Below are 27,971 nucleotides of genomic sequence, written 5' to 3'. Positions count from 1 at the left end.
CACGTTGGGTGCCTCTTTAGCGCAAGCTGTCAGTCTCTCAATAACCCCCTTGTTTGTTGGCTTCAAGCCGGGTCGACTCGAGTCCTGCAACCACGTCGACAGCTACAAGCTCCAGCGACAGTCACAGGGTTAGCAGCTTCAACCTGTTCCTTCCCTTGATACCACTCCTTCAACTTCAGGCTTCCATTCCAACCGCCTGATCCACATCCTATCGGCCTCGAGCTCTATACCCTGCCTTCCTCCCCCCGCCGGCTTCTATCCGCCTTACGACCAGCTCACTCTCGTATTCGAATTGTGTCGTACCGTCTGGCCAGCGCGCGCAATCCGATCCGCCTGCTCGAATAGCTTCCGCGTATATCGCCTCTTCAACACCAGCTATATACCATGGAGGCCGCCTCTGCTCGCGCCGGAGCTCGCGACCGCTGGGGGGAATATGCTGGTTCCGGCCGCACCCCCTCACAGCTGCAGCGCTTTATCCAGGCGGCCTGCAGTCCCGAGAACTACGAGCCCAATCTCGCCCTCAACCTTGAGATCTCGGACCTCATCAACTCCAAAAAGGGCAGCGCTCCTCGTGAGGCCGCCACTGCCATTGTCGGATACATCAACAACCGCAACCCCAACGTTGCCCTGCTGGCCCTCGGCCTGCTCGATATCTGCGTCAAGAACTGCGGATACCCCTTCCATCTGCAGATCGGCACCAAAGAATTTCTCAATGAGCTTGTCAGGAGGTTTCCGGAACGGCCCCCGATTCGGCCGACCCGTGTGCAGGCCAAGATACTCGAGGCGATTGAAGAGTGGCGAGGAACGATATGCGAGACGAGTCGATACAAGGAGGATTTGGGCTTCATCAGGGATATGCACCGGTTGCTGAGTTATAAGGGCTATGTCTTTCCCGAAGTGCGGAGAGAAGATGCTGCTGTTCTTAACCCCAGTGATGTAAGTGACCAATCACCCAAATCAGCTATACCTCATGCTCACTCTGCCTATTAGAATTTAAAATCCGCCGAGGAGATGGAAGAAGAGGAGCGCGAAGCGCAATCGGCCAAGCTTCAAGAGCTCATTCGACGGGGAACCCCTGAGGATCTCCAAGAGGCCAACCGTCTCATGAAGATCATGGCTGGTTATGATACGCGATCCAAGACAGACTACCGCGCAAAGGCTGCCGAGGAGGTCGGCAAGATCCAGGCCAAGGCGCGGTTACTGGAGGAGCGGTTGGAGGCCTTCCAGGAGGGCGATAAGATGCAGGAGGGCGATGTCTTTAGCGAGTTGGCCGCTGCCCTTCAGAGCGCCCAACCCAAGATCCAGAAGATGTGCGAGGAAGAGTCGGATGACCACGAGGCTGTGGCCAAACTCTTGGAGATTAATGACAGCATACATCGGACGGTGGAGCGGTATAAGCTGATGAAGAAGGGCGACTTGGCGGGCGCGGCCAAGGTTGCTGCTGGCGCTCCTCCTCCCTCCACTTCAGGGGCTGCGGCAGCTTCATCGAGTACGGCCAACGAGCTATCGCTTATCGACTTTGACGGCGACGCGTCCAATGGCAATGGCGCACAGTCGAGCAGCACCCCTGCGCCAGCTTCTGGTGCTGCTGGTATCGAGAATGATCTCCTTGGACTGGATATTGGAGGAGATTCGGGCAGCTTTGGACAGGGCGGTGGCATCGCTCTTGGGTTCGGCGCAAATCAGAGTAAGTCTTGGCTTCAAAGCAGCGACAACGCATTATATCAGATTGCTAACCCCCATCTCAGACATCCCCGGCCCTGCTCTCCTCTCCTCCCTAACCCAGGACAACTCGGCAAAGGGTCCTGTGTCAACACCAACTCCTCCCCCTTTCTCGCAATTCGCCTCCTTCTCACAGCCCGTGTCCCAGTCAGCTACACCACAGCCCTCTCTACTTCAGCAGTCTGTCCACGCTCCTCCGCCTCAGCCCGCCTCTGATCCTTTTGCTGCCCTCGGCGGCGGCCTCTCCAGCTCGCAGCGGGCTTCTCCCGCGCCGCCGCAGGCTCCAGCCGCTTCCAATGACGATGACGAATGGAGCTTCTCTTCGGCGCTGCCTCCTGAGCCCGCCAAGCCCAAGGAGCACCAGGCAACCGTCAGCAACACGAACCTTCGTATCGAGCTTCGTGCCATCCGGTCACCTGCCGCCGCTAACGCCATCAATATCGTATTTGCCTTTTCCAACAACATAGCCCAACCCATCAGCGAGCTTCACTTCCAGCTTGCCGTGACCAAGGTATGTATTACTCTTATTGACCCTTCAGAACACCAAGCTAACCCGATACTAGGGCTACGAGCTTCAACTTAAGCCTCAGACTGGGCGTGACCTCGCTCCCAAGCAGGCCCGGGGCATCACCCAAGAAGTCCAGGTTTGGCACGCGGGCAACCACGCCCAAAAGGTCACCTCGGCCAAGCTCCGATGGCGGGCATCTTACAAGGTCGGCGATCAGCAGGCCAACGAGATGGGTGAGGTTTCCGAGTTTACTCTTGCATGAGAGCTTTTTCTTGAGAGTTGAACAGGTGGTTTGGAGACGTTGAGATAGTTGAAATAGCAGAAGGAGATGCAGGGAGCAATAGTAGGAGTGATTGGTTTACTTTGGTGTTGAATCATGAGAGGATGAGCATAAGACAAAGAGAAAAAGCGACCTGGCGGATGCATGTGCTTGCAGAAAAGCCCTTGCTGTCTCTTTTGTGTGTGCTCTGAGGCTATATATCAGCGGTTATCTAGCCAAGATATTTGAAGAGTCCAATTAGTGCCAACTAGACGAGGTTGGTTGATTTATTCAAGCCACGACAAGAATTGGTTGCATAAACTCTATCAATATAGTTATCAAAGCGCATAAGAGGAGTATCGTCAGCTTCATCAACATGTTCACATAGACTGTGTCACACAACATATCACGCAACGTACTTCAATGTTAACCGTCTGTCGTCTTGTCATCTTCACATTCATTCGACTCAACGCCTACTCTAAACATATCTGTCTAGCCCCTGGGAATAAGCCTCCTCGCTTGGGAGACTGTGTGGCTCACTGTGACGCCTCGTCGCCGTTCGTTCTTCCAAAAGGAGCCCGAACCCCATTTCCTTCTAAGATCCCCCCCATCCTTTCTTCACTTCGTGCCTTTCTTGCCATGTTGCATCGATCCATCCACAACCCAGTGAACGCCGTGATTCCGAGACCTGGTAGGTTTCTCCCTTCATACATGCGAAATCCCACACGCGCCGATTCTCCAACAATTCAAAAACTCGAAAGAAAAGCAAAAGAGGAGGCCATGCCGGGCCAGCCATGCTTCGCAAAGCAGGAATATGAAAACAAAGAAAAGAAGAGAAAAGAAGGCGGAGTCAAGTCTGAAGTGAGGTATCGAGGATGCCTGTACACGGCAGCGAGCCAAGGCCAGTGCCCTTTCATTAAGGTCGCGCCTTGAAAGTGAGAAGCTATGTGGCTTCGTCGTTGCGTAATTCGTTTGGTGCCATATTCAATGCCCTCTAAGCGCCCAATTCGCTGACGGCAAATGAGGGAGTGGTCGGGTTGAGTGAGTAGCCGTGGGTCGGGGTCTTAGCCAGCTGCGCCAGGCTCTCACGCTCAGCCTTTTCGCGTTCGCGCTGCGCCTTTTCCTGCTTGGTGATGCGAGGCTTTCGTGTCACTGAGCCTCCGCGAGATCCAGGGCCTCCTCCGCGGCCACTTCCAGCTCCGCCTCTAGTTGACGCTCCTCTGCCGCCACCTCGGCTGCCTCGTCCACCACGTCCACGCTTAGGAGGACCTTCGTGACTGTGATTTGTTAGTAACTGGTCAATATCGGCTAGTTTTGGAGATACATACCCAGCTGCGGGCTTCTCAACCTCAGGCACCAGGGGTCCAGAGTAGACAAAGAATCCGTCACGGCTGGCCGCCGCCTGGGCCTCCCACAGAAGCTCCGAGTCGTCCACAAAGTCGTCGTCAACGTCATACTGATCCTCCTTGAAGTTGCGCTTCTTCTTAGGCTTGGCCTGGGCGTCGGGGCCGCTGGTGCCACCGTTGTCGGGGTTGCTAGCCTCGGCGTCGGAGAGATCAACGGACATTTCATCACCCGATTCGCGGCCAGATTCCGCCTTTTCCAGGGAGGCGGCTGCAGCGGCAATTCGAGCCTTGCGGTCCCGGTTGGCCGCCAGGCGAGGGTGGAGCGCGTCCCATCCGTATCGTTCCTCAGCCATGCGCATAAAGTTGACATAGCGATTTGTCTCTCCAGCCTGGATTGGGACGCTGAGAACAATGGTTGGGGCCTGGAGTTCCTCACCAGGCTTTGCTCGTCCAAAATCGAGAATAGACCGACCCTCGCTTTCCTGCATGTCGTCGAGGTTATCGGTCTTGGGAGTTGAAACTCCGGTATGAGGCTTCTGCTTAGGAGATGACCGCTTGATAGGGCCGTTAGAGATGGTTGTAAAATTAGACTCTTTAATAACTGGGCGCTGGACAGGTGGTGGTGGTGGAGGCGGGTCCTTCTTGGCCTCCTGAGCAAGTGATCGTGATGATGGTGTAGGTGTAGAAATTGCCTGGGGTTCCTTTGAGGGGGATGATGGTTGTGAGGGCTCTTGTGCTTGGAAACGGGGCTGATTCGAAGCCGGTTGGAATGAGCTACGAGAATCACCGCCGCCGAGTAAGCTCGCAATGGTTGGGGAGCGATTTGGCATTTGAGAAGGAGCTCGAGGAGAACCAGAAGCAGAGCCGTAAGGGTTGTGAGAAACCATTGTCTCGCGAACGGGATCGTAATTTCCACGGATAGGATCGTAACTTTGGCCGCTGGTGCGAACAGGCATCGAGGTGGAATTGTTTGATTGGGGCTGTGGTTGAGACGACGGTCGCTCGGCCGGAGGATCCGAGTTCAAAATGCTTTGCATAGAACCAAAGTGCTCTCGTTTGGGAATCTTGGGCGAATAGCGCTGGTCGGTCTGGTGGGCGGAAGCCGGTTGCTGGTGATGTTGAGCGGGTGATGAGGCTGACACGTTTGAGACATCCGAAACACGTGGCTGACGGGAAGCAGAAGATGCAGCAGCAGCCAGGGACTTTGAATCGGCAGCAATCTCGTTGTCGGTATCGGCAGGCGCAATCTTGCGTTTGCGCTGCATTGGGGGTGCATTGGGATCGCGCGGCTTGCGAGGCTTACGAGCAGCCTTGGCGATTTCGTTGCCATCCGAGTTTCTAGGTTTCACAATGGTTCCCGGCTTGCGGCCGGGCTTCTTTCTGGGGACACCTGCAGCCGTCAATTGCACCCACTGGTTGTCGACCAGAGCGTATCTCCTGGGAGGCCCGGTACCCGATTGAGGTGGCAGGGGAAGCGGGGGCCGGCCTTGTCCATGGCTCCGGCCGATGTGTTGATATTGTCCGTCGCTTGAAACAACAACGATCTCGTCATATTCTTGGGGGACGCGACTATCCGAAGCTTGTCGCGATGGGGAGCCAGGCTCTGAGAGGGAGCCCGAGGGCGGCGAGGACAGCTCGCCGGCTGACGAGTCGTATCGCGACATGGACGTGTCGGCAGCTGTCGCGGCCATGCCGAGGCAAGGATGGGAAACGAACGATGTTTAATAGTCCAGGGTCTTGAAATCGTCCGGAAGCTGAATGCACCGCGTGCGAAGTTGAAAAGGGCTCCTGTAATCGTGGGGAGCAAAAAGAGAAGAAAAAGCGCTTATTACCCGTGTAGGAAATAAGAACCACGCATGCGATGCAAAGAGGAAATCGAACAAGGCGTCGCGCGCAAACGGGCAAGGCTGTGATTCAAACCACCAAAGGTTGAATGAAAAGGCGGCGAATAGCGGTGGGCGTACGTGGTACAGTACACGCTAGGTCGCGCGGAGCTGCACCAAAAGGTCGGGTACAGGTACAGGTACAGCGAATAGAATTGCTTCCAAGCTTGGGCGCGCGGGTCTCGCCAGAAACTGGTTGCAGGCGGGAAAAAAAAAGCGTGACGGAGCGTAACGGAGCGAAACGGGCTGTGAGTGGCCAGAAGCGGCAGGCGGGTGCGGGCGGTGGAGCTGTCCGGATCTCTGAATAGCCTCACGACGTTTGAGTTGGGCAACGACCAAAACGGGCGATGCGGGTTGCGCGGGCGAAAAGGGGGGTCGGACGCGGGGGAGGAATCGATTCGAGGCGGGCGAGTGATGCTGCAGCACCGGGCGCAACAGATGATGGTGTTTCGGTGATAATTACGATAGACAAAGGATGTCGAATTGATGAATTTGAGCAAATCCCATGGGTCGTCGTTGGGGGAAAATGGCGGGTGGTGGAGGATTGCGGGTTGAGAGAGGAAGAAGGAGAAGGAAAAAGGGAGGAGAAATGAGATGGGGATGGCTACCTTTTTTTTCGGGGCGACAACAACATTTCTTATTTTTCTGGCGGGAAGGAGAAAAACGGGGCAGGCCAGCAGCTTCTACAAGAGAGCTGCTAACTTTGAATGCTACGACTCCGGCACGACACGACGCACGAGGGGAAACGAGGGGGCGGACCAGCATCATCTGGCAACAAGGGAAATTCCATTATTAAACGCCGATTAGACCAACCGAGGGTGCCCTCATGAGACTAACAGTCAGTCAGTCTAGGCTGGGCGTGGACAACAACACCATAGGCCGGACGTCACGGGCTTGCCGCAGTCATTCGGGCCAAACCACCACAAGGGGGGGCGAGACCAGGCAGGAAATCACTTTGATACGGCTTCGGATGCGAGGGAATTCGTCACCAGAAGCCTCGAAACGGGGGGGAAGGTCGTAGGGGGGGCGTCGGCCAAGTAATTGGACGGGGCTCGTGGATGGGGTCAAGAGTCAATCAAGAGAGCAACAGGACACGACGGGCAGCCGGGCTAGGCGGGAAAAGGCGAGACGAGAGCCCAGAGCCAGAGGAAACCGAAAGACAAGACGCAAGGCAATGCTTTTGAACGGGACGGGACCTGATAGAGAAAACACTCGACGAGACAAGACGGCTTTGACGCACGGATAGAGGTACAAGAGGTACGAGCTGGTGCAGAGCCAAGCCCTCCCACCTCAGATTCCCAAGCGTCCATGTGCAACATCGGAGGGGGAGAGACCAGGGGGCCCAGGGGGACCAGCAGGACCAGCAGCCCTTCTGCGAGCTGTGGGTGAACGCAGGTCAGCGGTCTAGCGTGGGGAAACACCAGGAATAAATCACCTCGCAAGTACCTCTTTGTATCCCGGGACGCTCTGCCACCTCCAAACTGTGGCAGCACGAGTGGGTACTTGTACCTTGCGCCTGTGACCCTTCTTTTTTCGTGTTCCCTCCGGGGTCAGCCTTCAATGAACCCACCCGCCGTGTCCATCATCCCTGAGAGGCGCGCGCCGGGCCCCCCCTGCAGCGCCTTTTCGCTTGTGGGCTTGGGATGGAAGAGATTGTGTGTGGGTGGACCGTCTCGTCCGGGAACCAAACGTTGAACCAAGCTTAGGCGCGCTACGTCGACGGGGATTTAACGCGGCTGCAGCCACTCAGCCACATGTTTGTTTTTTTCGGGAAGGTCATCTGTGGCTGTGAGGTCCAGTTTTCCTGTCCAAACCGCTCGTGCAAGGAGAGCTGGCAAACAGTGAGCTCAAAAGTACAGTTCTCTTTGTATCTTGCGTTTGAAAATTCACGCTACTAATTCCTCTCCGCATCTGTTGTGTGAGAATCACCTGTCCCTGCTGTCGCTCGCTGATTGACCATCCATGCAGGGGTCACAGCACCCAATCGGCACTTTTCGCATACGTATCAGGTGCCCCGTGCTTCCCTGACCAGAGAGATCTTATCTGTTGCGCGACCAAGGGGGCTGTCGGATAAAAAGCAAAGCTCTGGGCGTAATGAAAAAGCCAAGGACGTCGGATGGCCTTGGACGGTGCCGGTACTAATAACTCGAGTACTGTCTTTGAATCAGGAAATTACGTTCCACCTTCCTGGGTGATTAAGGTTCCCCCACGGGCCACACCTATTACTCAAATTTCGTAACTCGAGAACAGTGAAAAAGTATATTGATCTACCTGACAGTCTAATATGGTCTACTAGGGCATATTTATACACTCCATTCAGAGTTTTCGACATTTTCAACCCAATGTTGCGGCGGAACATTTTCAACCCAAAGTGCACAGTATTGAAATTGCCAGCCGCGCACGGGTTCTGGAATTTTGAAAAGAAGGAAGGATCGATCGGCGCTAATGCACCCACCCCAGCACCAATCTGTGGCGGTGCAACATGCTTCAGTCCGGGGCTTGCTATTTTAATCCCCATTTAAAGTGTTTCTTTCTGGCATCCAAGGAAAAGACAATATTAACGAACTCCGTTACACGCTATGTACTCCTTTCCAATTCACATCTACTATCCATCTTCTGGTTGTCCTCTGTGTTGTGTGCTGCCATTCTCATCCTTCCGTAATTATGGCGGCTTACTAAGTTGGGACTCGCGTTTCAGAGCCCAAACCTTGACCACGATAATTCCAGCTCCGTTTTACCGTCTCATGTCGCATGACATTTGGCGAGTAATGATGCGAGAAACACCCAACCCGCTCAAATAGGAAGCTCCAAGTGCATTTTTGCGCTCAAATCAGGCTCATCGTGCTCCCCGAGAGCCGCCTCTCCTGTGCTATTCCTGCCTGCACATTTCGTGGTGCCTTTGGAATTCTCCAATCTCACAATTTCACGTGGCACTCAGCGCGGATAATCCGCCCAAACATTTTGAAAATGTGGGGTCGCGTCAGTCGGTGCCCCACTCTAGATTCTCCGCGGTGCCTCCACCGAAAAAAGACGTCAAGATCAAATCAGAATTGTTAAGCTTGGCTTTTGCGACCTGACAAGGACTGCACAACACCATGGATCCTACACTCTTAATCGGTGATATTGTCGAGCGCGACTCTAGTGATAAGAAGCCTGTCGAGTTCTCCGATCAACCCATCTCATCTACCGGGTTCCCGCAACACAAACGACGATGGAGGACGTCTGCCTTCAAACAGCAGCGCGCCGCCGAGGCAGCCGGCCAAACATCCAGCGCCCGGTCACAACCCCAGGACCGACCTGAGGTGAATAAAGCTCAAGATTCGACTGCGAATATGGGCTTCGAGGAGGTTGAGAAGAAGCGCATCGATCAGGAGAACCGTCAGAAGCTCGCCAGCATGAGCCCCGCCGAGATCGCCCAGGCGCAAAACGATATCATGAACGGACTGAATCCTGCTCTCATCCAACGTCTATTACAGCGAGCCAATATCGATGAGCCGGCTGGTCCATCGCCGTTCGATCCCCCGCCATCCGAAACACCACAGGCGCCTGAGCCTCCGCCCGAGATCAAAATCGAGGATACATCCAAGACCATGGCATCATCTGTTACAGAAGATGCGGTGCAAGGCGCAAAATCTACAAAGGAGCCAGGCTCAGAAAATAAGGCATCCCCATCACCCGCAGTCTCGACAAAGAAGATCGCAGACGACTACGATGAAGACCAGGCCCCAACCCAGATACCCCCTGATATTTTCCCAATCACCGATCTACCCAAGTCGGTTCACTTCCCAGCTCCTCCCAGCCTTCCTGATGTCGATCCTTCCGATCCCGACTTTTTGGCTACACTGCATGAGAAATACTTTCCTAACCTCCCAGCCGATCCAAGCAAGCTCGCCTGGATGGCTCCTATCCCCACCCAGGACAGCCCAGCAGACAAAGACTCTTCCTACTACCCACACCCTGAAATCGCGGTATCAGCTTTCCGATTTGACTTTCGGGGTCGATTCTTATCCCCACGGGTCAGTCGATCTATCCCCTCATCCAAGGGTCTACATCATCATGGAGAAGCCCCAGAGGCTGCGGGATACACCATTGCGGAGCTGGCGCGGCTCGCCAGAAGTGCAGTCCCAGCACAAAGATGCATGGCATTCCAAACACTTGGAAGAATTCTATACCGGCTTGGAAATGGAGAGTGGGGAAAGACTGAAGACGATCCCATCGCCATGGGAGTGTGGAACTCAGTTAAGCAGGGTCGGGTATTGCAGAGTCTGATGGAGGCGGCTATGGGTGAGGGCGGCCACAGAGGCAGCCGCGCATATGCAACTGAGGCTCTCTGGCTTTTTGAAAAGGGTGGATGGAAAGAAAAGTACAAGGGAAGGTGAACGAACAAGTGCATGAACAACGTGGCTCTTCACGGATGATAGTTTGCGGCTTGCATGGACAAACGCATACCCCTTACATGTGCTATCACCCAAGAGATGGACATATCGTATAAAGCAGCAAAAATGTCCATGAGATACGCAGGCCACGTGATTGGGGGAATCCACGGTGTCAATGGCTTGTTGGTTCAGCAAAATGGCGGGAGAATTGGTGTCAGGGGCTGCATGCTTGGTTGAGCAATGGATGACTTGACTGGTGCCACGTAGCAATGATACATGACAATGAAATCTAGAAAGGCGTCCAGTGTGATGGCATTTGTTTGTATCGAGGCAGGATCACGGGGCTCAAGGGGTGGTAAAATGAGAGTTGGGCTGCCAGAAGCCAATCCTGTTATCTGTCCATGGATGTTAACCGAGTTGTTGAGAAATGACAACGGGTTGTGTAGGCGTGTCAGTGTAAAATCTCGTATAGTTTTGCACCAAGTTTACTTGGCCGTGGAAGAGCAGACAAAGACTGGTCAGAGTCTTTCAGCCACGCTGCAAGGGGAGTAAGCACTGGTAATAAATCGCCCATTATGTGAGAAGGCGAAAGCGTGGTGACGTGATGCATGCAATGAATCGTGTGGGAGGAATCTGAGCTGAGAATGAGTCGTGAGGATAAGCCCGAGAAGTTAATATTACCAGGGTTTTTTATGGAATTTTTAAAGTAAAGTATCCGTTCTATTCCGGTTACTTGGCAACGAACTCCCGGCTTAACCCTGATCCCCTCGTGTTAATTGTTAGTTATGGCGGCTCAAATCACATCCCAGGTCAAGGATCAGGCATCAATTGAGATGCTCAAAATGGACACCCCGAAAAGAGGCCTCAAAGCGCGGGCTGGTATCCACTCGACGATTGGCTTCTGTCAATTAAATCTGGGGCATGTGCTCTCCCTGTAAGGGCCACCTGAAGTCCAGTTCGTTCGTTCGTTTGTTCTTCTGCAGAGGTTGCAGCGCAGTTGTGGAGAAGAGATCCATTGGAGTGCCGAGGCTGAGTCAAGAAGCGACGGGGGGAAAGGAGAGAGACCACAAAAGGGTGAGTTGTCGGGGTAGTGTGGCGTGTGTGGCTTGTTGTGGGACAGACAGGCAGTCTTTTTTGAGTGTGAGCGGTGCAGGGGGAAAAAGGGTAAAGCAAAAAAAAAGGACAAGAAAAAAAAAACATATTTCGCCTGGTGGCCACCGCCGCCTTCTTCCTCCTCTCTTCTTGTTTCCCTCCAGCCCAAAACATCACGGCCCTGCCGCGCCAATTCCTCCCTCCCCTCCCCTTGGGTGACTTGCCGTCTTCTCTTCATCTCCCTCCCGGCCTCAAATCTGTTCTTGTCGTCTTTTTTGTCTCCTCTGTTCGCTCGCAGGTTCAGGCTTCGCTTTGCTACGCAATCGCATTCCACGCTTGTGACGCACCCGCTGCCTCTTCCCCCGCCTACGCCGCCGCCGCCCTTTGTTGTGTTGTCCTGCTTTGCTCGCGACGATACTCAAACAACCGCCGCCCTCGACAACATACATCTTTCTTGTTGCTTCCGCGAATCACCGCTGCTGCACTTCTCCCGTAATCGCGATACAAACTTTCAGGCGGCAACTTGGTCTGCTCTTTGCTGCGCAGAACTCAGCCCAACGCTGTCAGTTTAGCTTTTTCGCTCCGCGCTGCTCGCCCAATCCCACCAGCACCTGAGCCCAAGCAACCTTCGCCCCACGATTGCGATAAACACTTCGGTGCCCTCCCGCGACTACAAGAACCTTGGACAAAGAGAGAGTGTGTCAAGCTACATCTCCTCCCCCGACAAGACATTTGATCAACCGGCCACAAGACCCCGCAAGACACGAGACACTGTGACTTTGACTAGCCATGGCGTCTCCGCTGCAGTTTGCCTACCGAACCCAGAAGACCATCGGCGTCTTTGACGCTGCGCCCGTCTACGAGCCTCTCGCTGGGTTCACCAAGCCCGAGGGCAACCTCCGGTGCTGTGCCTACTCTGCCTGTGGCCGCTTCTTCGGCTGGGCGTCCCCCGATGCCGTCACCGTCGTCGACGCCTCCACTGGCTCGCAGGTCCTCTCCCTCCCCATCCAGAACGTCTACGAGCTCGGTTTCTCTCCTCGTGGCACCTTTGTCATCACTTGGGAGCGCCCCGCCAAGGACGAGAACGGTGATGCGACCAAGAACCTCAAGGTCTGGCGTGTCGTAGAGGAAGGTGTCGCCGCCGCCGACAAGCAGCCCCTTGGCCGCTTCGTCCAGAAGCAACAAGGAGGCTGGAATCTCCAGTATACGGCTGATGAGAAGTACTGCGCTCGCCTCGTCACCAACGAGGTGCAGTTCTACGAGAGTCACGACCTGATCAAGGTCTGGAACAAGCTCCGAGTTGAGGGGGCCGCTAACTTCGCCCTCGCTCCCGGTAGCCAGAACCATGCCGTCGCAGTCTTTGTTCCCGAGCGCAAGGTGAGCTGACATTGACCACACCGCTAGGTATCCCGCTAACATATCCCCAGGGTCAACCCGCTGCCGTCAAAGTCTTCAACGTCCCTCTGTTCACCAACCCCATTTCTCAGAAGACTTTCTTCAAGGGTGACAAGGTCCAGCTGAAGTGGAACAAGCACGGCTCCAGCCTCCTGGTGCTGGCACAGACCGACGTCGACCGCTCCGGCAAGAGCTACTACGGCGAGACCACGCTGTATCTGCTCAGCACAACCGGCGCTTTCGACGCTCGCGTGTCCTTGGACAAGGATGGTCCTATCCATGATGTATCGTGGTCGCCAAACTCGAAAGAGTTCGGTGTTGTGTATGGCTACATGCCGGCCAAGGCCACCATCTTTAACCACCGGGCCGTTGCGACGCACTCCTTCCCTATCAGCCCCCGAAACACCATTACTTTCTCGCCGACCGGTCGATTTGTTCTGGTTGCAGGTTTCGGTAATCTTGCTGGTCAGATTGATGTGTACGATCTCGAGAAGGACTTCCGCAAGATCACCACCATTGAGAGCGGAAACCCCAGCGTGTGCGAATGGAGTCCCGACAGCCGTTACATCATGACGGCCACCACCTCGCCGCGACTGCGCGTGGACAACGGTGTCAAGCTGTGGCACGTCAGCGGTGGCATCATGTACCACGAGGACATGGTCGAGCTGTACAATGTTGTCTGGAGGCCCCAGGCCCCCGAGAACATTGCTCCGGGTGATCCCCTCACCCCCATCCCCACTCCTCACGCCTCTGCCACGGCGTACCTGGGCACGGTCAAGACCCCCAGTAAGCCCGCTGGTGCTTACCGTCCCCCCGGTGCCCGTGGCTTGGCTACGCCTCTTCACTTCAAGCGTGAGGATGAGGGCGGTGCTGCCCACGTCGTGAGCAACGGCTTGCCCAACATTGGCCCCAACGGCTTTGGCCGCCCGCGCCGTGCTGTGCCTGGGGCCGACTTTGCTGAGCCAGCCCCTACAGTCGTGAGGACTGTTCCGGGTGCTGAGCCCGTGGGCGATGAGAACTCGTCCAAGTCAAAGAACAAGAAGAAGCGTAACAAGAAGAACAACCAGGGAGAGGGCCGACCCCAGGGCGAACCTAACGGCGGAGCCAGCTTGGCTCCCCCTCCCCGTGATCGCGGTGCTGGTTCGGGCAGCGAGGGTCGCAGCCCCGAGCGCCGCGGCCACAGCAACCACCGAAGCCAGTCCCGAAACAACCAGGGCCGCAGCCGCAGCAACACTCACCGCGGAAACGGAAACGGAAACGGTCATGGCAATGGACACCAGGGGCCTCAGCAGCAGGCCCCCAACAACGGTGCCCCCGCCGCCGATGCCGCCCAGAACCCCAATGCCAAGAAGATTCGCAGTCTTCAGAAGAAGGTCCGAGCCATTGAGGACCTCGAGATGCGCCTGGCTGGTGGAGAGAAGCTGGAGGATACTCAGCTTAAGAAGATCAACACCAAGTCCTCAGTTCTTAAGGAGCTGGAGCAGTTGGAGAAGGATAACTAAATGCAAGGCCATATTAACTAGAGAAGGCTCTGGGCGCTTCTCCTGTTGATCGTGTCATGTATCATTTATGGGGAGGTATTAAGCGAGTGTTGAACATACCTACACTCTCTAGGATGGGTATCAGGATCTACAATGTTGGACAACTATGCGGCGTGGATAGGCCAGCTTGTGTTTGTCCTTGCGATGGGGGTCTATCGGGGACATTAAAAGTCGGTCCATTTACTTATGGTGAGGCTTGTGCCGGCGTACCGCGATCGGATGGTGGGTAAAACAGGAAGAACAATCAACAACTTGCCTACAATACAGGCTTATTTACTTTCACACGGCGTTTCGTTGTGTCATGAGGGCGGGTGGTTGGTTGGCTTAGTTGCAGACGTGCTTGTGGGTGAATATTTGAATTGTTTGTAAGAATATTGGTGACTATTCGGATAAGATTCGCTGCTCAGTCTACGTGCTTGTTCCCTCTCATGTCTTTCAACCCTTGAGTGCTTCTCATAATGCTGTATGACAGCTACCCTAAAGTGCTGGTGTTGGTTCCTCCTATAGCTATACATGACCTGTATCTATGAACCACTTCGCATGTCGTCAATTCTAGACTACTCGTTCATCCCTTGTTGAACCGAATGAAAGCGGGCGAGTTGACAAGCTACCCATGCAGAACAACCTCCAAGCTCAAGCTGGTATGCCACGACACTAGGACGCACCGTTGAGATGGAAGTTCACCAATGGAACTGATGTCACGAATAAAAGCCTGTGACCAGAAGAAGCGATACCAAAATATTAGATAGACTAGACAAACCTCCAACTTTAACAACTGAGCTCTGACTGATGGCACTTTTACAATGGCATGTAACATGCTCTTCAACCTAGCCTAGATAATAGGTAGTCAAGCTTGGCTGTATGATGCTCAACAGCGAGCCAACTTTTCAACATACGCCTCGTTCGAGGCCCGGTTAGCTCAATCGGTAGAGCGTGAGACTCTTACTAGAGTACACAATCTCAAGGTTGCGGGTTCGACCCCCGCATCGGGCTGTTCCTATATGAATGATTGAGAATTTCTTTTTTGCAAGTCCCTTCTTTTTGCCCCTGAGATGTAAGCTCATATGCAGACCTTTGACATCGGGATCAAATGTTATCCTTCTCTTGCTGCCTGTATCGATAACTACTTCCTGAAGTGGACATGTTATTGAGGGTTGCTCCTTCCTCAGACTGTTGACACGAGGAGTACGGTAGCATCCAAGTCGGGCTGAGAGTTCAGGCGGGAACTTCTCCAAGGCTTGCTTTCTCTTTAACATTAGTTGCCGATCAGACGGCTCACGAGCGTCTCTCCCTCACTTTTGAAACAAATACAACATGGATGGTATCATTAACTTTTTGTCCCCCAACTTTCCATTTGTGTCCCCTTTTCCATTTTCCTCTTTATTATCCATCTCTTATTGTTTGAGTGCCTTGTTATCTTGCCCCGAAGCATCCGTTACAGCCAAAACACCCTCCTCGTTCTGTTTGTCGCCTTCGGCCTCCTGCCTCTTCTTCTCCAATCTTCTCTGGTGCTTCGCCCGCTTGGCGTCAAGTCGATCCTGTTCCTCCCTCAGGGCTCGAATTGCCGGACTCTTTGCCCGAATCTTGGCACCGTACCGCCAGAACACAAACGGAATCGGAATCATGGCCACTTCGAGAAGTCCAAGAAGTGTTCCAGCCCACTGCGGAGTCATGGCTGCGTACATCTTGGGTCCAGCCAGGGGCAAGACACCGCCTGCGATACTTCGGATAACGGCATTTCCGGCGAGGGCGCTGGCGGCGTAGATCGAATATGCGCTGGCCAGGTAATTCGAGCCATAGATGAAGCATAGGGTGTTACCCGCGCCAAAAGGCACACCAAAGGCGATGGGAATGGCCCAATGGATGCTGTTGGGAAGACAGGTCCAGGAAAACACGAGCTGACCGAGAGGTGTTAGGACGGCACCAATAGCCATGACCAAAGCTGTGGCTTCCGGATGGGGCCTGCCAGTCACTGGATCTCGAGGCTGAGAGTTGATCAAGCGACGGAGGAGAGGTTCGGCGAAAATGGCAAGCATGGTTCCAACGCCGATGCCAACAAAGGCCAGACCCGACATGCCAGCGTTCCAGCCGCGGTGCTGGCGGAAGACGATCGGATAGGCGACGAAACAGAGATACAAGATGGCATAAATCAGAGAGATCCTGCGCATTGGTTAGAGTTGTCGATCACAGTCGGGGACTGAGACAATGGACGATCACTGTCTCAAACTCAACTTCACTCACCAGACGTCCATGAACCACAAGATAGGTTCAGTTGCGACCAACTTGAAGGGTCGGCTCATGTTGATCTTGATCAAATGCCACGTGGAAACTTTCTGGTCATACTGGCACCACCATCGGGGATCATCGTTTTCCTTTCGCAGGCGAGCTGCCTTTCGCTTCAGGATGGCAGGGTGATAGGTTTCCTTGACCGTTGCCATCATGAGGACACCGGCGCCGCCCAGGATCAAGACGATCCAGTTGTCCCATCGCCAACCAAGATACTGGTAAACAAAACCACCAATGATAGGCCCGGTGGATGGTCCATTGAGAGGTGCGATCGACCACATGGACATGGCAGCTGCGAGGTACTCGGGATCTGAGATGTCGACAATACTTCCGGGGCTATTGGAGATCATTGCGGCTCCAAAGAGTGCGCTTATTGACCGAATTAGTCGACCATTCAACGCCGATGCGACAGGAAAGCCACTCACCCAAAGAATCGCACAACAATGATTTCCGTCAGCGAAGTTGCCAGGGCGCAAGGCAGAATAAGCAGCGCCCAAATACTCAAGCAGACCAAGTACACCATTTGACGACCATAAAGTTCACTTAGTGGCGCAACAATCAAGCTACCAACGGCAAGACCAAGCAGATACGTCGTCAGACCCAAAGTGGTGGTGGTGGTAGTCGATCCATACTCCTCAACTAGGCCTGGGATGGAGGCTGTATAACACGTGCTATACAGGACCACGACCCAGGTAGAGTATGAGACGGCAACGATAATCCAGGCGCGATACCATTTTGACCAATTCCTTGGGTTCTCGGGATCGCCTTCCTCAAAGAAGACCTCAAAGTCGGGTGGTCGGGATGCGGCGCTGGCGATGCTGGTGCCAGTTCGGGTGTATGTGATGGGTTCACGCGCCGCTCGCTCTGCCTCGGTTTCGAGATCTGGTGTCAGAGCATGCTCCAGGGCCTCAAACACGTCCGAATCATGTGAGCGCCTGGATGCTGTGCTGCGCGGACGGCTGCGACGTGTCTCGGTTGTCTTGATGGGTTCCAAGACCGGCGACGTAGCTGTTGAAGAAGAACACGATGTCTCTGCGTCAACATCTGGAGACGCCTTCTCAAGATCCTTGGTCATGATGGGTGGGAAATTGCTGTTCTGGGCTACGTCTTGGCAGAAGCAGATGGCAAAATTCACTAGGGATTGTCGTCATGCCTCGAGCCAAGACAGCTTCTGTTCTGGGCAAAATAGAAGTCCAGGAACTCGCGACAACCGCAGCAAGGGCAACAGAACAGAGAGAGCGCGAAAGAGTTTCCGGCAGGGCAGGACAAAGAAACAATTTAGGAGGCACCGAACGGATTGATAACTGGGAGCGGCGATGGGTACCCTCCCTCCTCCCTGTCGGCCGACCGATGCGGCACCGATGCCGAGAACCCATCGTTGGTTCACCTTTTCAGGCGGACGTAGCACCGGACATAGCAGCAGGTCAGCAGCCTGGCCTTCGAAAGTGGAGAGCATCAAATTCTTTCGACGGCGTATCAACGCCATGTGGAGCTACGGGTGGGCGAGCAAGGTCTGGCGAGCGAGGATCAGAGATTCAATCCGCTGCCCTGAGTCCCTGCCCCACGTGCGGAAGCGGATATCCCTGGCTCTGGAATAAGATAAGGGGGGAGTGCGGAATAGGGACCGGGAGCTCTGTGCCGGTTCAAGGCTGTTTTGCCTCGTTGATGCCCGACGCAAAGAGAAGAGGATCGAGCCAGCATCACGCGGGCATGTTCATGTTCAAGCTTGAAGGGTAAAAGAGTTGCAGCTCTGGCAGCCAAGAAGAAGCTGCCCCGCCGTCATGTCTGATCTCTTTACGGGCAGAGGCGTGCCGATCAGCCATGCAGAGAAGCACGTTGTGCACCATCAGCCTGCGCTATCATTGACCGAGTCGGTGCCGAAGTCCGCTTTCGGCCGGGTCTACGAACCGTGGCTGACGGCTGGACGATGAGGTGCGACCAACAACAGGGGACAATTGTGACGACATTAACGGCGACATGTTGATTCACAGGGCGCAAGTGACAAGACAAGATAAGGATCTATTGTAATTACAGGACGAAAAACAGCAAGTCGATGAGCTCTTCATCGATAAGAAAGGAGGCTATCAATGAGGCTCTTGTTTCGGAGCCAGACAAAGTCCCGAACGGCATTGAAGCTCCGGGCCGTGTGGGCATTCCCGGCCCCACCATGTCCGGCCGGCATTTCAACGTCAACGTCAACGTCAACGTCAACGTCAACTGGTTGGCTGGGTTGTCGAAGTGAATTCACATACGGCTGTTGTCCTCTTTAAGTTGCTGGTAGGGCTACCAAAGTTGGGGAAATCTGGGGGGCTCGATGTCGACTCCCGTCTCGACTCCACTGCATGGCACCACTTGTAGATGGGGACCAGCCTCGGTTCCGGTGATGCCGGGGTTGGTTCAGGATAGCATCAAGGATATCACGTTTTTAGAGGCACAGTGCTCTTTACATGGCCGATAGGACATGAATCCTGACCTGAGACCCGTTGAGTTTATCCCGAATGCCCCGGATGTGGAGATGGCCTCACCATTCCTCCCTGGTTGCTTCTTGTTGAACCGGACGATTAACATTAAACATGGTATCTACTGCTGCAGTGCAGGATGGCTAACCGAAACATAGATGAATTCCGGCTAACTTATTCAGCCTCTTTGCCGTTTTTCTGAAGACCTTTCTTATCATTCATAGCTTCCTTGACACCCTCGGGCCACCAGATCATGCACGCAATCAAGACTCCCTCGCCTCCCTTTTCCTTCTTCCCCTGGGCGTTGACCTTGCCCTTTCCGAGTCTGATGTCCTCTATGTGCTCGAATCCATGCTTGACGAACTGGCTCATCGAGTATCGTGATGTTGCTTCCAGCCACACGGGCTTGCCCACCTTCCTGGCATGTTCCTGGAGGTGTTTGGTCTGAGCACTCAGAAGACCTTGTTTGCGGTAAGTTGGCTCGGTTGCAGTGAGAATAATGTAGAAGCACTCGCGGATTTGAGACTTGGGGAGGCACTTGAGCTTGACCTTGTCGACTTGTGTGAGATATTGGAGCAGAAGACGCTGTCATGAGATGTCAGTCTCTTGTTGACACAACCATGCCTGTTTCTCGCGCACAAGGGCGTGATATGGGCAACATTTACTCACAAGAGTTGGCCGTAATCCACCAGACAAGGTAGCAGGAATACCACCGCACTTGATGATAGTCGACAGCCCGTCATAATCCTGCCCCGGCTCTGATACCACCATCATGGAACGCCAATCGTCGGCATCAAGGATGTACCCTCCACACACGAGGCCAGACTTGACGACAGGCTTGAAAAACACCTCTAGACGTTTTTGCCGTGCATCGACGTCAGGCTCTCCAGAAAAGATCCACGCGAATAGAGGGTCATCGCGGAATGCTGGGGTGGCGATCTTGTGAGCGCGCAGTACAGCCTCTTCATCGCCTTTCAATCTGTCAGTTACTAGTTATCTTGGGGGGAGTTGAGGTGTGTACCTTTTCGATGAACCCTGATATTTGCTGTAGACTCGGCCATTTGTGCTACGCAATTGAAGGGCTTCTCGAATCTCTTGCAATCAATTGGAGTTAGCAAGAGGAAAGTATGTCAAGATTAAATAATTTAGAAAATTAAAATACCAACGCCAATGGCGCCAAATCTTACTCAATGTAGAGGCCAACCAGCTATTTATTTAATGAAACATGCATACTTGGAGAGATTAGGGGGGTTATGTCTGTCACGGTCTAGTCCAAGCGCAACGTACGATCTGTTGTAGTTACAAGCAAATTGGCTCCCCAAGTATTTCTGCACTGCCAACACACAGCACCTCATTTGCCAAGTAGAATAAGTTCTGCATCCTTTGTCAAGCTTGAAAGATGAGGCCTTGTAGGACATCATGGTGAGACACTTGCGTCAAGCGGTTATCAATCAATCAATCATTGGTTCAGGCACCAGATAATCAAGTGAAATCAAGTGACTCATTAACCCGATAAGTATGACAGACAACTCCCAAGTAATACATGATGCTCTCTCTCGGCTCATATTGTATACATTCTTTCGACGGTTTCCATTACTCAGGTATCAATCAGTCAGTCAGTTAGTCCATGTTTTCCCCCTTCCCAAGACGCCTCGCAACCCAGGTCTCAAGTAAGACCCCTTTTCTCTCAGAGCCGTGTAATTCCTCGCCCATCATGAGGGCATCGTGTAACAAGGACGCCGATTCGCGTCTCGTCTTGTTGTCTTGAACTAGACAAGGACAAAAAATTCAGATAGTGTATGCTGCCCCTCTCCAACGTTCAGGGGCTGAGAAGAAAACCGCCAGTGGCGGTAGACTACCTCTAATAGTAATTCTGCAGATCTGAGCCGTTATTTGCGCCGTATCCTCCCATGGGGCGTCCCTGCTGCGCTGCAGGGCCTCGAGGTGGTTGCTGGTTCCATCCTCCGCTGGGTCCTGTGGGAGCTGAAGCCGGTGGTCCATTCTGGCTGGGCGCTTGGTAGGCATCGTCATAATCCACCTGTGGACCATAGCCGCCCTGCTGGTTCTTGGGTTCCACGTCGTCCAGCGATCGATAGTTGTAGCCGCCACCTCGACCACGTCCTCCCCGTCCTCCTCTCGCGTTGCCTCGGTAGCCGCGGTTCGAGTTGCCACGCCCTCGGCCTCCTCGACCGCCAGTGTGGTAGCCCCTGGACTCGTTGCGTCCACCATAGTGGCCGTGAGTGTTTCTCTGGTTCCAGTCGTCTTCGCCTGTGTGCTTCCGCTTCGAGGCCTTGTTGGCAAACAGGCTCTCGTACTCGTCTTCTCGCGGGTCATCCTGCTCGATACGGAGTATCACCTTCTCGCCAACCACTGTCTCAAAGTCAAACGTCTTGTCTGGTGACAGAGGCTGCCAGTTCTGGATCTTGCCAGCATCGATCGGCTTGGCCCCCTTCCTCAGTGCCAGTACGACGAGCGGACTGGGGTTGTCGGTGTGAAACTTGGCGTGCTGGGGGATAGGTCGTAGTTGTGCCGCCCAGATACTATTCTCGAAGCAGCCTGTGCCCACCACCTCCCATCTCATCTTGCTGCCCATGCCACCCACCTTGTCTAGAATACTAGCAGGGCAGGGTCGGGGGCAGATGAGGATGTTGTTGCCGTGATATTTGAGTTCATGCTGGGGCATGTTCTGGGGTATTTGGGCGAGCTTGATCAGTCTCTTGGTGTCTTCGGGTCCGATCATGTATCCGGTAAAAAACACAGTCTTCTTAATCCTGAGCCGGTTTTGACTTGACGAAGCCCCCTGCTTCGAGATGGTTTCATTGTGGATGTTGATCATGTGCTGCACCTCGGCCACCTCTACCACAGGGTCCAGCGTCGCTGCGGTATCGGCCACCTGGACAACTTCGGCCACCAGGGGCCCTCGCGTAGGCGACACGTTTTGTCGGCGGTTGTATTCGGCAAAGAAGTCGCGGAAGCCCTTGGTGTGCTTGGGACGGTCCTCGTACACCCGAATGTCCCCCGCATGCTTGTACGTCTCCATCAGTGCCTCGAGGAAGAGCTGCTTGAAGTGCATGGTGCTTTGGAATCGCTGGTTTGTCGGGCTGACCTGGGGCTTGAGGCCCATCATGTCAAACTCGAGCCCCTTGGCTGTCACCATCTTCCTGATCAGCTCAGCGAATCCCCGTTCAGAGCGGCCTGTCAGCAGGACGCAGAGGGCATCCTTCTGCTTGATGCTTAGCCTGACGAGCTCGACAATGGTTTCATTCCACCATCCATCCCACGCGCGCTTCTCTTCCGTTTCGATGCCCTCTCCGGTGGCAGCGAGGATTCGGCTGTCGTGCCACCAGCCGCCGTTGACAAACTTTTCTTGATTCGACAATGTTCCAATCGTGTATCCATTCCAGAGCTGCGAGTTCGGTAGGGGGGTTTTGAAGACTGTGATGGGTTAGGGAGGGCGAGAATTAGAGCATCAAGGGCACTCACGGGTGTTGTCAAAGTCGTAGACGTGGAGAGACTTGATCTTGTCGATTGCTACAGATAATCAGCACCCGTTTGTAGGAAGACACATCTCTCTATCCAAGAGGCGCATGAAACAAACCTGGCAACGGATGGGTCAGGACAGACCATCGACCCAAGGCGGTAGTTGTGAATTGCGACGCGGCGGCGGCAGGGCCATGGTATGCGCTGTAGGCCGAGGCCATGGCGCCGGGCACGCTGGGTCTCTGTAGGATAGCAGCGGCTGCAGCAGACATGCACCTGGAGGACCAGAATCGATGGCGATGGAGAGGGGTCGGCGCGAGTAAAGATGTCGTGCTCTTGCTTGATGTTGTAGTCGAGGTCCAAGTTTGTTGGCGCTGCCGCAGCAGCTGGTGAAGCGGCAAGCCGCGCCAGTGGGGCACCACAGCGGCAAGAGCAGTGACCCAGGCGGTTGCCCGCTGTCTGGCCTGAGGCTTCAGCGCTTCTATAGGCGACAGACGCCCCATGTCCAGGCCTGGCAGGCGCTCTAGGTATTCAATGTCAGTCAAACCCAACAGCGAAATCTCCAGCTTTTTATCACGAGTCAAAACAGTTGCATGCAATGTGAGGGGAAGGAAAGAGAAGAGGCAACCTTACTCGAAGCTGTCCCGATTACTTTACTTGCCTTCCGTACTTACCCCTCACGATTGGCATTCGCTGCTGCACTCTTCTCCTCCTGTCTCTGTCTCTCCTCTCTCCCGCCTCAGCATGGCGTCGTCTAGCGCCATCCGCTTCGTCACAGGCACCAAAAAGTCTCCCCTCGGCTCCCTGCATCTCCAGCTCCACGTCAAGCCCGGCGCCAGCAAGAACCGCGAGGGCGTCATAGCCATCACCGACGATGCCATCGAGCTCTGCGTTGCCGCCCAGGCCCGCGAGGGTGAAGCCAACAAGGCCGTCGTACAGGTTCTCAGCTCGGTCCTAGGGGTGCCAAAGTCGAGCCTACAGCTGACACACGGTCTCAAGTCACGCGACAAGACTGTTGTGTTGAATGGCTTCAAGGGCGATGGAGAAGATTATGCAAGGACTGTTCGCGAGTTACTCGATAAGGCCTTGGAAGAATGATTCAGCCCAAATTCAGCAGCAATTGATCACCTTGATACCATGGAGGCACAAGATTTGCCTGTCGTCGAGAGTCTGGCACAAGCCTACTACTTTAGTCTTACAATCATGGTCCATATCATGTTTGGTCCTTCCTGTCACCTTGAAGTCAAATTGGAACAGCCCGGTCTTGCCTATTTTCACTCCAACACTTATTCACACATCGCATGAATATATCTGTAGCGAGATTCTCATCATATGACACTATGCAGCTCCAACACATGCATGTTCAGCCGAGATGGCAGGTTCCTCGCCCCATCTTCCGTCAGCGACATAGTCCCTGTTCTGAGCCTGCCCTTCAACAATCACAGGATAAGCCCCGTTGGCTCAGTGGTAAAGCGTATCACTAGTAATGATAAGATCACTGGTTCGATTCCAGTACGGGGCATGTGATTCAACTTGGATCTCCTCCAAGAGATTCACTTTTTGCTTCCCCGTCTCTCTCTCTCGTGAGAAGTGGTGATTCCGTCGGTTTTTTTGGTGTTTCGGCTGTGGCTGCGGTTACGTGCATGTGCATACAGCGCTTGCATACTCAATTTAAAGTTGCTGTTTCTGGAAGGTTGGCGGCTGCCACTGAGAACAGTCGTAGAGGAAATCCAAGAGGCGTGATAGAAAATTGGGGGGTGAAAGCTCACGTTTTGTGGAAGCAGGTTGGTGTTTCCTTATCGAGTTGCCTTCCTTTGCAGGTCCATCCGAGTTGTGAAGGAGGCAAGTGCGCCTGCGCGAACATCAACATCCTCAATGGTCCTGGCTGAGCAGCATCCAAAACCTACACCCTAACACAACCCACGAAAACACGTCAACTTTAAATTACAATGCCCATCAAATCCATCTTTTCCATGAGCATCGAGATCTCGCAGTGCTCGATCGATCGTATGTTTCCTACCCTGGACCATGCTAGGCGGGACAGTGGAATCAAACTAACAGGATGGAGAGCTACGCCGTTATGATTCTCTTAATAAATCATGTGCGGTTATGGCGGGATCCGGAGTTTTATCTATGTCCAGTGAGCCGGAGTTGGAATTACGACCCCTGAGCGTTGAAAAGCCACTCTCACATCAACAACATCTAACCTTGAGGGCCCTCGACGACCATCCCCAAGCAATTCAACCAAAGCTTGTGGAAAAGAAACACCAAGAGAGAGTTCTCACCGCCCCTGTTCGCTTATCGGACATCAAGACCGTGGTATCGAGCCCTGCAACATCGAGTCCCAGTGATTGACAACTTCTCGCCCTAGCCGCCCTACAGTGCAGATCCCTCTTTCATTATGGCATCAATATGCCCACGCCGGTCTCCCATTAGGTCAGGTCCCCCAGTGCTCAACTCCCGCGCTTTGCGTCATCCTCACCACCTCGAAGCGAGCCCCCAAGTGGTGTTGTCACCAGCCTCAGCAAAGTCCCCTCACCGACCTCGATGCTGGGAGTGACTCTCCTGTGGCTGAAATGCCCTCAAATTGCCTGAACAGGCAGCCTGCTGGCCAAACTGGAGAATGTCATTGGCGGCTGGCTGCAGACTGCAAGGGCGGGAGCCTGTGCTGCGAGGTAAATCGAACCCCTTCTCTGCTCCAGCAGATGGTGGCCTTTCCCAGATGCCACTCACATGCAGATATCACTCACTCATGCAACAGCATCGCAGCACGCTCCGACTCCGACACTCGTCGCAGCCAGAACGCTCCAGTCCTCACTCTCCATCAGGAGAGACCCGATACCAAACAGACAAGTACCTCGAGGCCGCCGGGCCGCCTGAACTCGGACAGTAGCTTCGCGCCGGGACTTTGGCGAGCCGACGATCACCCCAAGCTAGAGGCGCGAGCCGGTCTAATCCAATAAAGAAGCACGTTGCGGCCGCTGATAGAGAGTGACTTGTGGCTCGAGACTTGTCGATCCCCCTCACAACCTTCGCACACGCCCCCTCGAAAGCCCCAGTCACTGTCGGTAAACCTTGCAGACTTCTGAAAGCGTCGTTTCTTTGACGCGATATTGCCACAGACGGAGGAACGACCCCCTGTGGCTCATCATGTCTTTTTGACAGTGGCGAGAGAGCTCGAGCACACCACGCATGCCACATGGTCCAGAACCACCCCCTCCAAATGTCTCATCCGGGCCGTTGAAAGACCCTTGCCGAGCTGAGAGGGCCCCGAGAGGGTGGGAAGCGAATGAAGCCGGTTCTGTCGATCGCGTCGAGGTCCCCTGAGGCGCGAGCTGTCGAACCTCGATTGTGGCTAGTGACGAAGGGTTACACGATCATGACTGCCCCCTCCTTCTCAGGCATCGCACAAGCGATAATGCCCCCCGTGCATTGACGATGATGATGACAGCGGAAAAGAGATGCCGCCCGAGCTGGGAACTCTGAAAGGATGGACAAAGTCTCGGCTGCATGCGATCGGCGATGATCGAGACTTGTCCGTCATGTGGTTTTTTGGTAGGCGATCCGTAGATGCCGCCAATTCCGTGCCGAGAAGTCGGTTCGAAACGGCCAAGCCAACAGGCAAGCATACGACCAATTGATGATCCAGGAAAGTTCGGGATCAATTGCATTGGATCCTCTATGCGCAATCATGGAGTCTCTCTCTTCATCACGCCGAGATAAGAGTCTCGATGCGTCTCTGATGTCCGCCAGGACAACGCATCGAATTGATCAAGGTAAACAAACAACAAATCACAAGCCATAACGCTTCCAACACACATTCCTCATGAAACATGGCCTATCCATGCACAAGACGTCAAGCATTTGATGTTCCCCCAATCTCATTTCCTAATCGAGACGAGCTGAACTCCTCACGAGCCACAACGTTAATCAAACCCTACGCATCCCGTCCCGCGATGCAATGCAACCCCAGAGCACAGCCACAGCCACAGACGCTGACGCGCAAGCCCCTCGCCACACGCCACATCTAATGTACTGCAATGCTCGCTAGTGGCTAAGCTCGGCATTTGTGACGATTATACTCGGCGTATCAGTACCAGTACCAGCCACGCCCTACAGCACAACCCAAACCATCTCGGAAGACGGCTCCAAAGGGGCCCCTTGGCCGGGGGGGATGGATGCCTCATGTTGTGGTCGTTGTACAACTTCATGTTGTGCCATCTTTGGGATCATATCTCGCCGTTCGACTGCAGAGCCGTCTTGAGCCATGTCCTCCCACGTAGTATGCTGTGTCTCCCGTAAAACCTCTGGCATCCGAGAGCCGCCGGATCGAAAGCTCCGGAGATTCGACTGGGGCCAGGGTGTTCGTCCTTTAATTCTCGGGCCCCTTGGTATTGGGTACACCGTACACCAAGAGAAAAGGCCAAGACGCGAAGCCTCATCTGATGAGGCGTCTGGACAACGATGCACCAGCCACCTCGAGACAGCCTGCGATCGAGCAAACTCCATTCGTCCACGATGCGCAATAAACAATAGCATCATGCAGCATCCTAGGACTTTCTGATCATGAAGCGAACCCGCTGTCTGCAAACGCAACCACGCATCTGGACTGGTGGGAGACTGCTCGGTCACGGGGCCTCGGCATCCAGCAATGGCGCCATCCTCGACCACACTAGCCAAGACGCCGTAGTAGCGAATAGCGGCCGTTTCGCGTCAAGGCTTGGGCCGCCACTTGAACCAGGACCCTCAGACTGTCTCTGCAATCTCCGCCGTTTGAATCATGACCATGTGGGGTCTCCGTAGTTACAGAGAGACAGAGAGAATGAGAGGGGTGTTTCTTCAGACATCTTCAAAAAGTATGGGTATTGTATATGCCATAGTATATACATACATGTCTTCGCATCAACAACAATAACAGCATCGATACTCCTTTCCGTTTCCTCGTCCTATCCCATTTCCGCCTGCATTACTTCGTAAGTCCCCATTTTCGTGTACGTTGGGACTGGTGTGGTGTGGTGTGTGCATGTACGCTGCGTGTGCTTCTTGGGTGTGATTCAAGTTGCCAAAAATTATTATAGTGGTAAAAAGGCCTCGTTGCATCCGACCTGTGTTTCGAGTCGACGGAATAATGAGGATGTTGGCTGCCAAATAGGCAAAGAACGGTGCCCACAAGAGTCATGGAAACTGACAAAGGGGAACCAGATAGGGGCAAAGGTGGCGGTGTGATCCCTTGTTTGTTGCTCGAAGACCGGTAATGGTGATAACCTCAATCCTCTGCCCGGATAACTCAAACCTTCCTCATGAACAAAACCAAGACGAGACTGCAAGAGTAGAAGCAAAGAAAGCAAAACAAACACTCGCCTCCCAAGATCTTCTCATAAAAAAAACCGGTGGTATCATTTTTGAAGAAGAATAAAAAGAAGAAGTCGTCAACGCCTCAGAGTCACAATCCCTTTCCGTGTATGTATGTGATCGTGAGCCCAACCTGGTGACAGGCTGGGGAACCAAGCAAAACAGTGCAATCCCCAGTCTAGACCCAAGCCCTCATTTGCTGCAAAGCCGTCATACGCAAAAGACAAATCGACAGCAACGAAACAGATAGAGAGAAAAGAAATGAAAAGAAA

General features: G+C 54.0%; 7 protein-coding genes and 1 pseudogene across 8 annotated transcripts, besides 1 other annotated feature; 4 read left to right on the top strand and 4 right to left on the bottom strand.

Moving 5' to 3' along the window:
- Positions 1-384: 384 nt before the first annotated feature.
- Positions 385-2,492, top strand: NCS57_00555300 (uncharacterized protein; the record flags this gene model as incomplete). The annotated part of the gene is made up of 4 exons (XM_053055469.1): positions 385-936; positions 991-1,687; positions 1,749-2,233; positions 2,286-2,492. 4 exons carry the CDS (start codon positions 385-387, stop codon positions 2,490-2,492), a joined length of 1,941 nt encoding a protein of 646 aa, XP_052914424.1.
- Positions 2,493-3,483: 991 nt separating this feature from the next.
- NCS57_00555200 (HUN domain-containing protein) lies at positions 3,484-5,526 on the bottom strand (the record flags this gene model as incomplete). The annotated part of the gene is made up of 2 exons (XM_053055468.1): positions 3,484-3,766; positions 3,818-5,526. The coding sequence occupies 2 exons, from the start codon at positions 5,524-5,526 to the stop codon at positions 3,484-3,486; spliced, it is 1,992 nt and encodes a 663-aa protein (XP_052914423.1).
- A 3,287-nt stretch (positions 5,527-8,813) lies between these two features.
- Positions 8,814-10,097, top strand: NCS57_00555100 (uncharacterized protein; the record flags this gene model as incomplete). Its single annotated transcript, XM_053055467.1, has 1 exon — positions 8,814-10,097. One exon carries the CDS (start codon positions 8,814-8,816, stop codon positions 10,095-10,097), a length of 1,284 nt encoding a protein of 427 aa, XP_052914422.1.
- A 1,878-nt stretch (positions 10,098-11,975) lies between these two features.
- NCS57_00555000 (Eukaryotic translation initiation factor 2A) lies at positions 11,976-14,083 on the top strand (the record flags this gene model as incomplete). The annotated part of the gene is made up of 2 exons (XM_053055466.1): positions 11,976-12,563; positions 12,614-14,083. The coding sequence occupies 2 exons, from the start codon at positions 11,976-11,978 to the stop codon at positions 14,081-14,083; spliced, it is 2,058 nt and encodes a 685-aa protein (XP_052914421.1).
- Positions 14,084-15,516: 1,433 nt separating this feature from the next.
- On the bottom strand, positions 15,517-17,483 carry NCS57_00554900 (uncharacterized protein; the record flags this gene model as incomplete). Its single annotated transcript, XM_053055465.1, has 3 exons — positions 15,517-16,282; positions 16,364-16,777; positions 16,834-17,483. The coding sequence occupies 3 exons, from the start codon at positions 17,481-17,483 to the stop codon at positions 15,517-15,519; spliced, it is 1,830 nt and encodes a 609-aa protein (XP_052914420.1).
- Positions 17,484-19,041: 1,558 nt separating this feature from the next.
- NCS57_00554800 (uncharacterized protein) lies at positions 19,042-19,928 on the bottom strand (the record flags this gene model as incomplete). The annotated part of the gene is made up of 3 exons (XM_053055464.1): positions 19,042-19,452; positions 19,537-19,838; positions 19,889-19,928. 3 exons carry the CDS (start codon positions 19,926-19,928, stop codon positions 19,042-19,044), a joined length of 753 nt encoding a protein of 250 aa, XP_052914419.1.
- An 800-nt stretch (positions 19,929-20,728) lies between these two features.
- Positions 20,729-22,868, bottom strand: NCS57_00554700 (annotated as a pseudogene). Its single transcript has 3 exons — positions 22,466-22,868; positions 22,351-22,398; positions 20,729-22,302 (listed from the first exon to the last, which is right to left on the bottom strand).
- Positions 20,729-22,868: a sequence feature.
- A 223-nt stretch (positions 22,869-23,091) lies between these two features.
- NCS57_00554600 (uncharacterized protein) lies at positions 23,092-23,445 on the top strand (the record flags this gene model as incomplete). The annotated part of the gene is made up of 1 exon (XM_053055463.1): positions 23,092-23,445. One exon carries the CDS (start codon positions 23,092-23,094, stop codon positions 23,443-23,445), a length of 354 nt encoding a protein of 117 aa, XP_052914418.1.
- Positions 23,446-27,971: the final 4,526 nt, after the last annotated feature.

Source organism: Fusarium keratoplasticum, chromosome 4 (assembly GCF_025433545.1).
Source record: "Fusarium keratoplasticum isolate Fu6.1 chromosome 4, whole genome shotgun sequence".
NCBI lineage: Eukaryota > Fungi > Ascomycota > Sordariomycetes > Hypocreales > Nectriaceae > Fusarium > Fusarium keratoplasticum.
The sequence above is the reverse complement of the archived record's forward strand: the minus strand, read 5'-3'. Positions and strand labels throughout refer to the sequence as shown.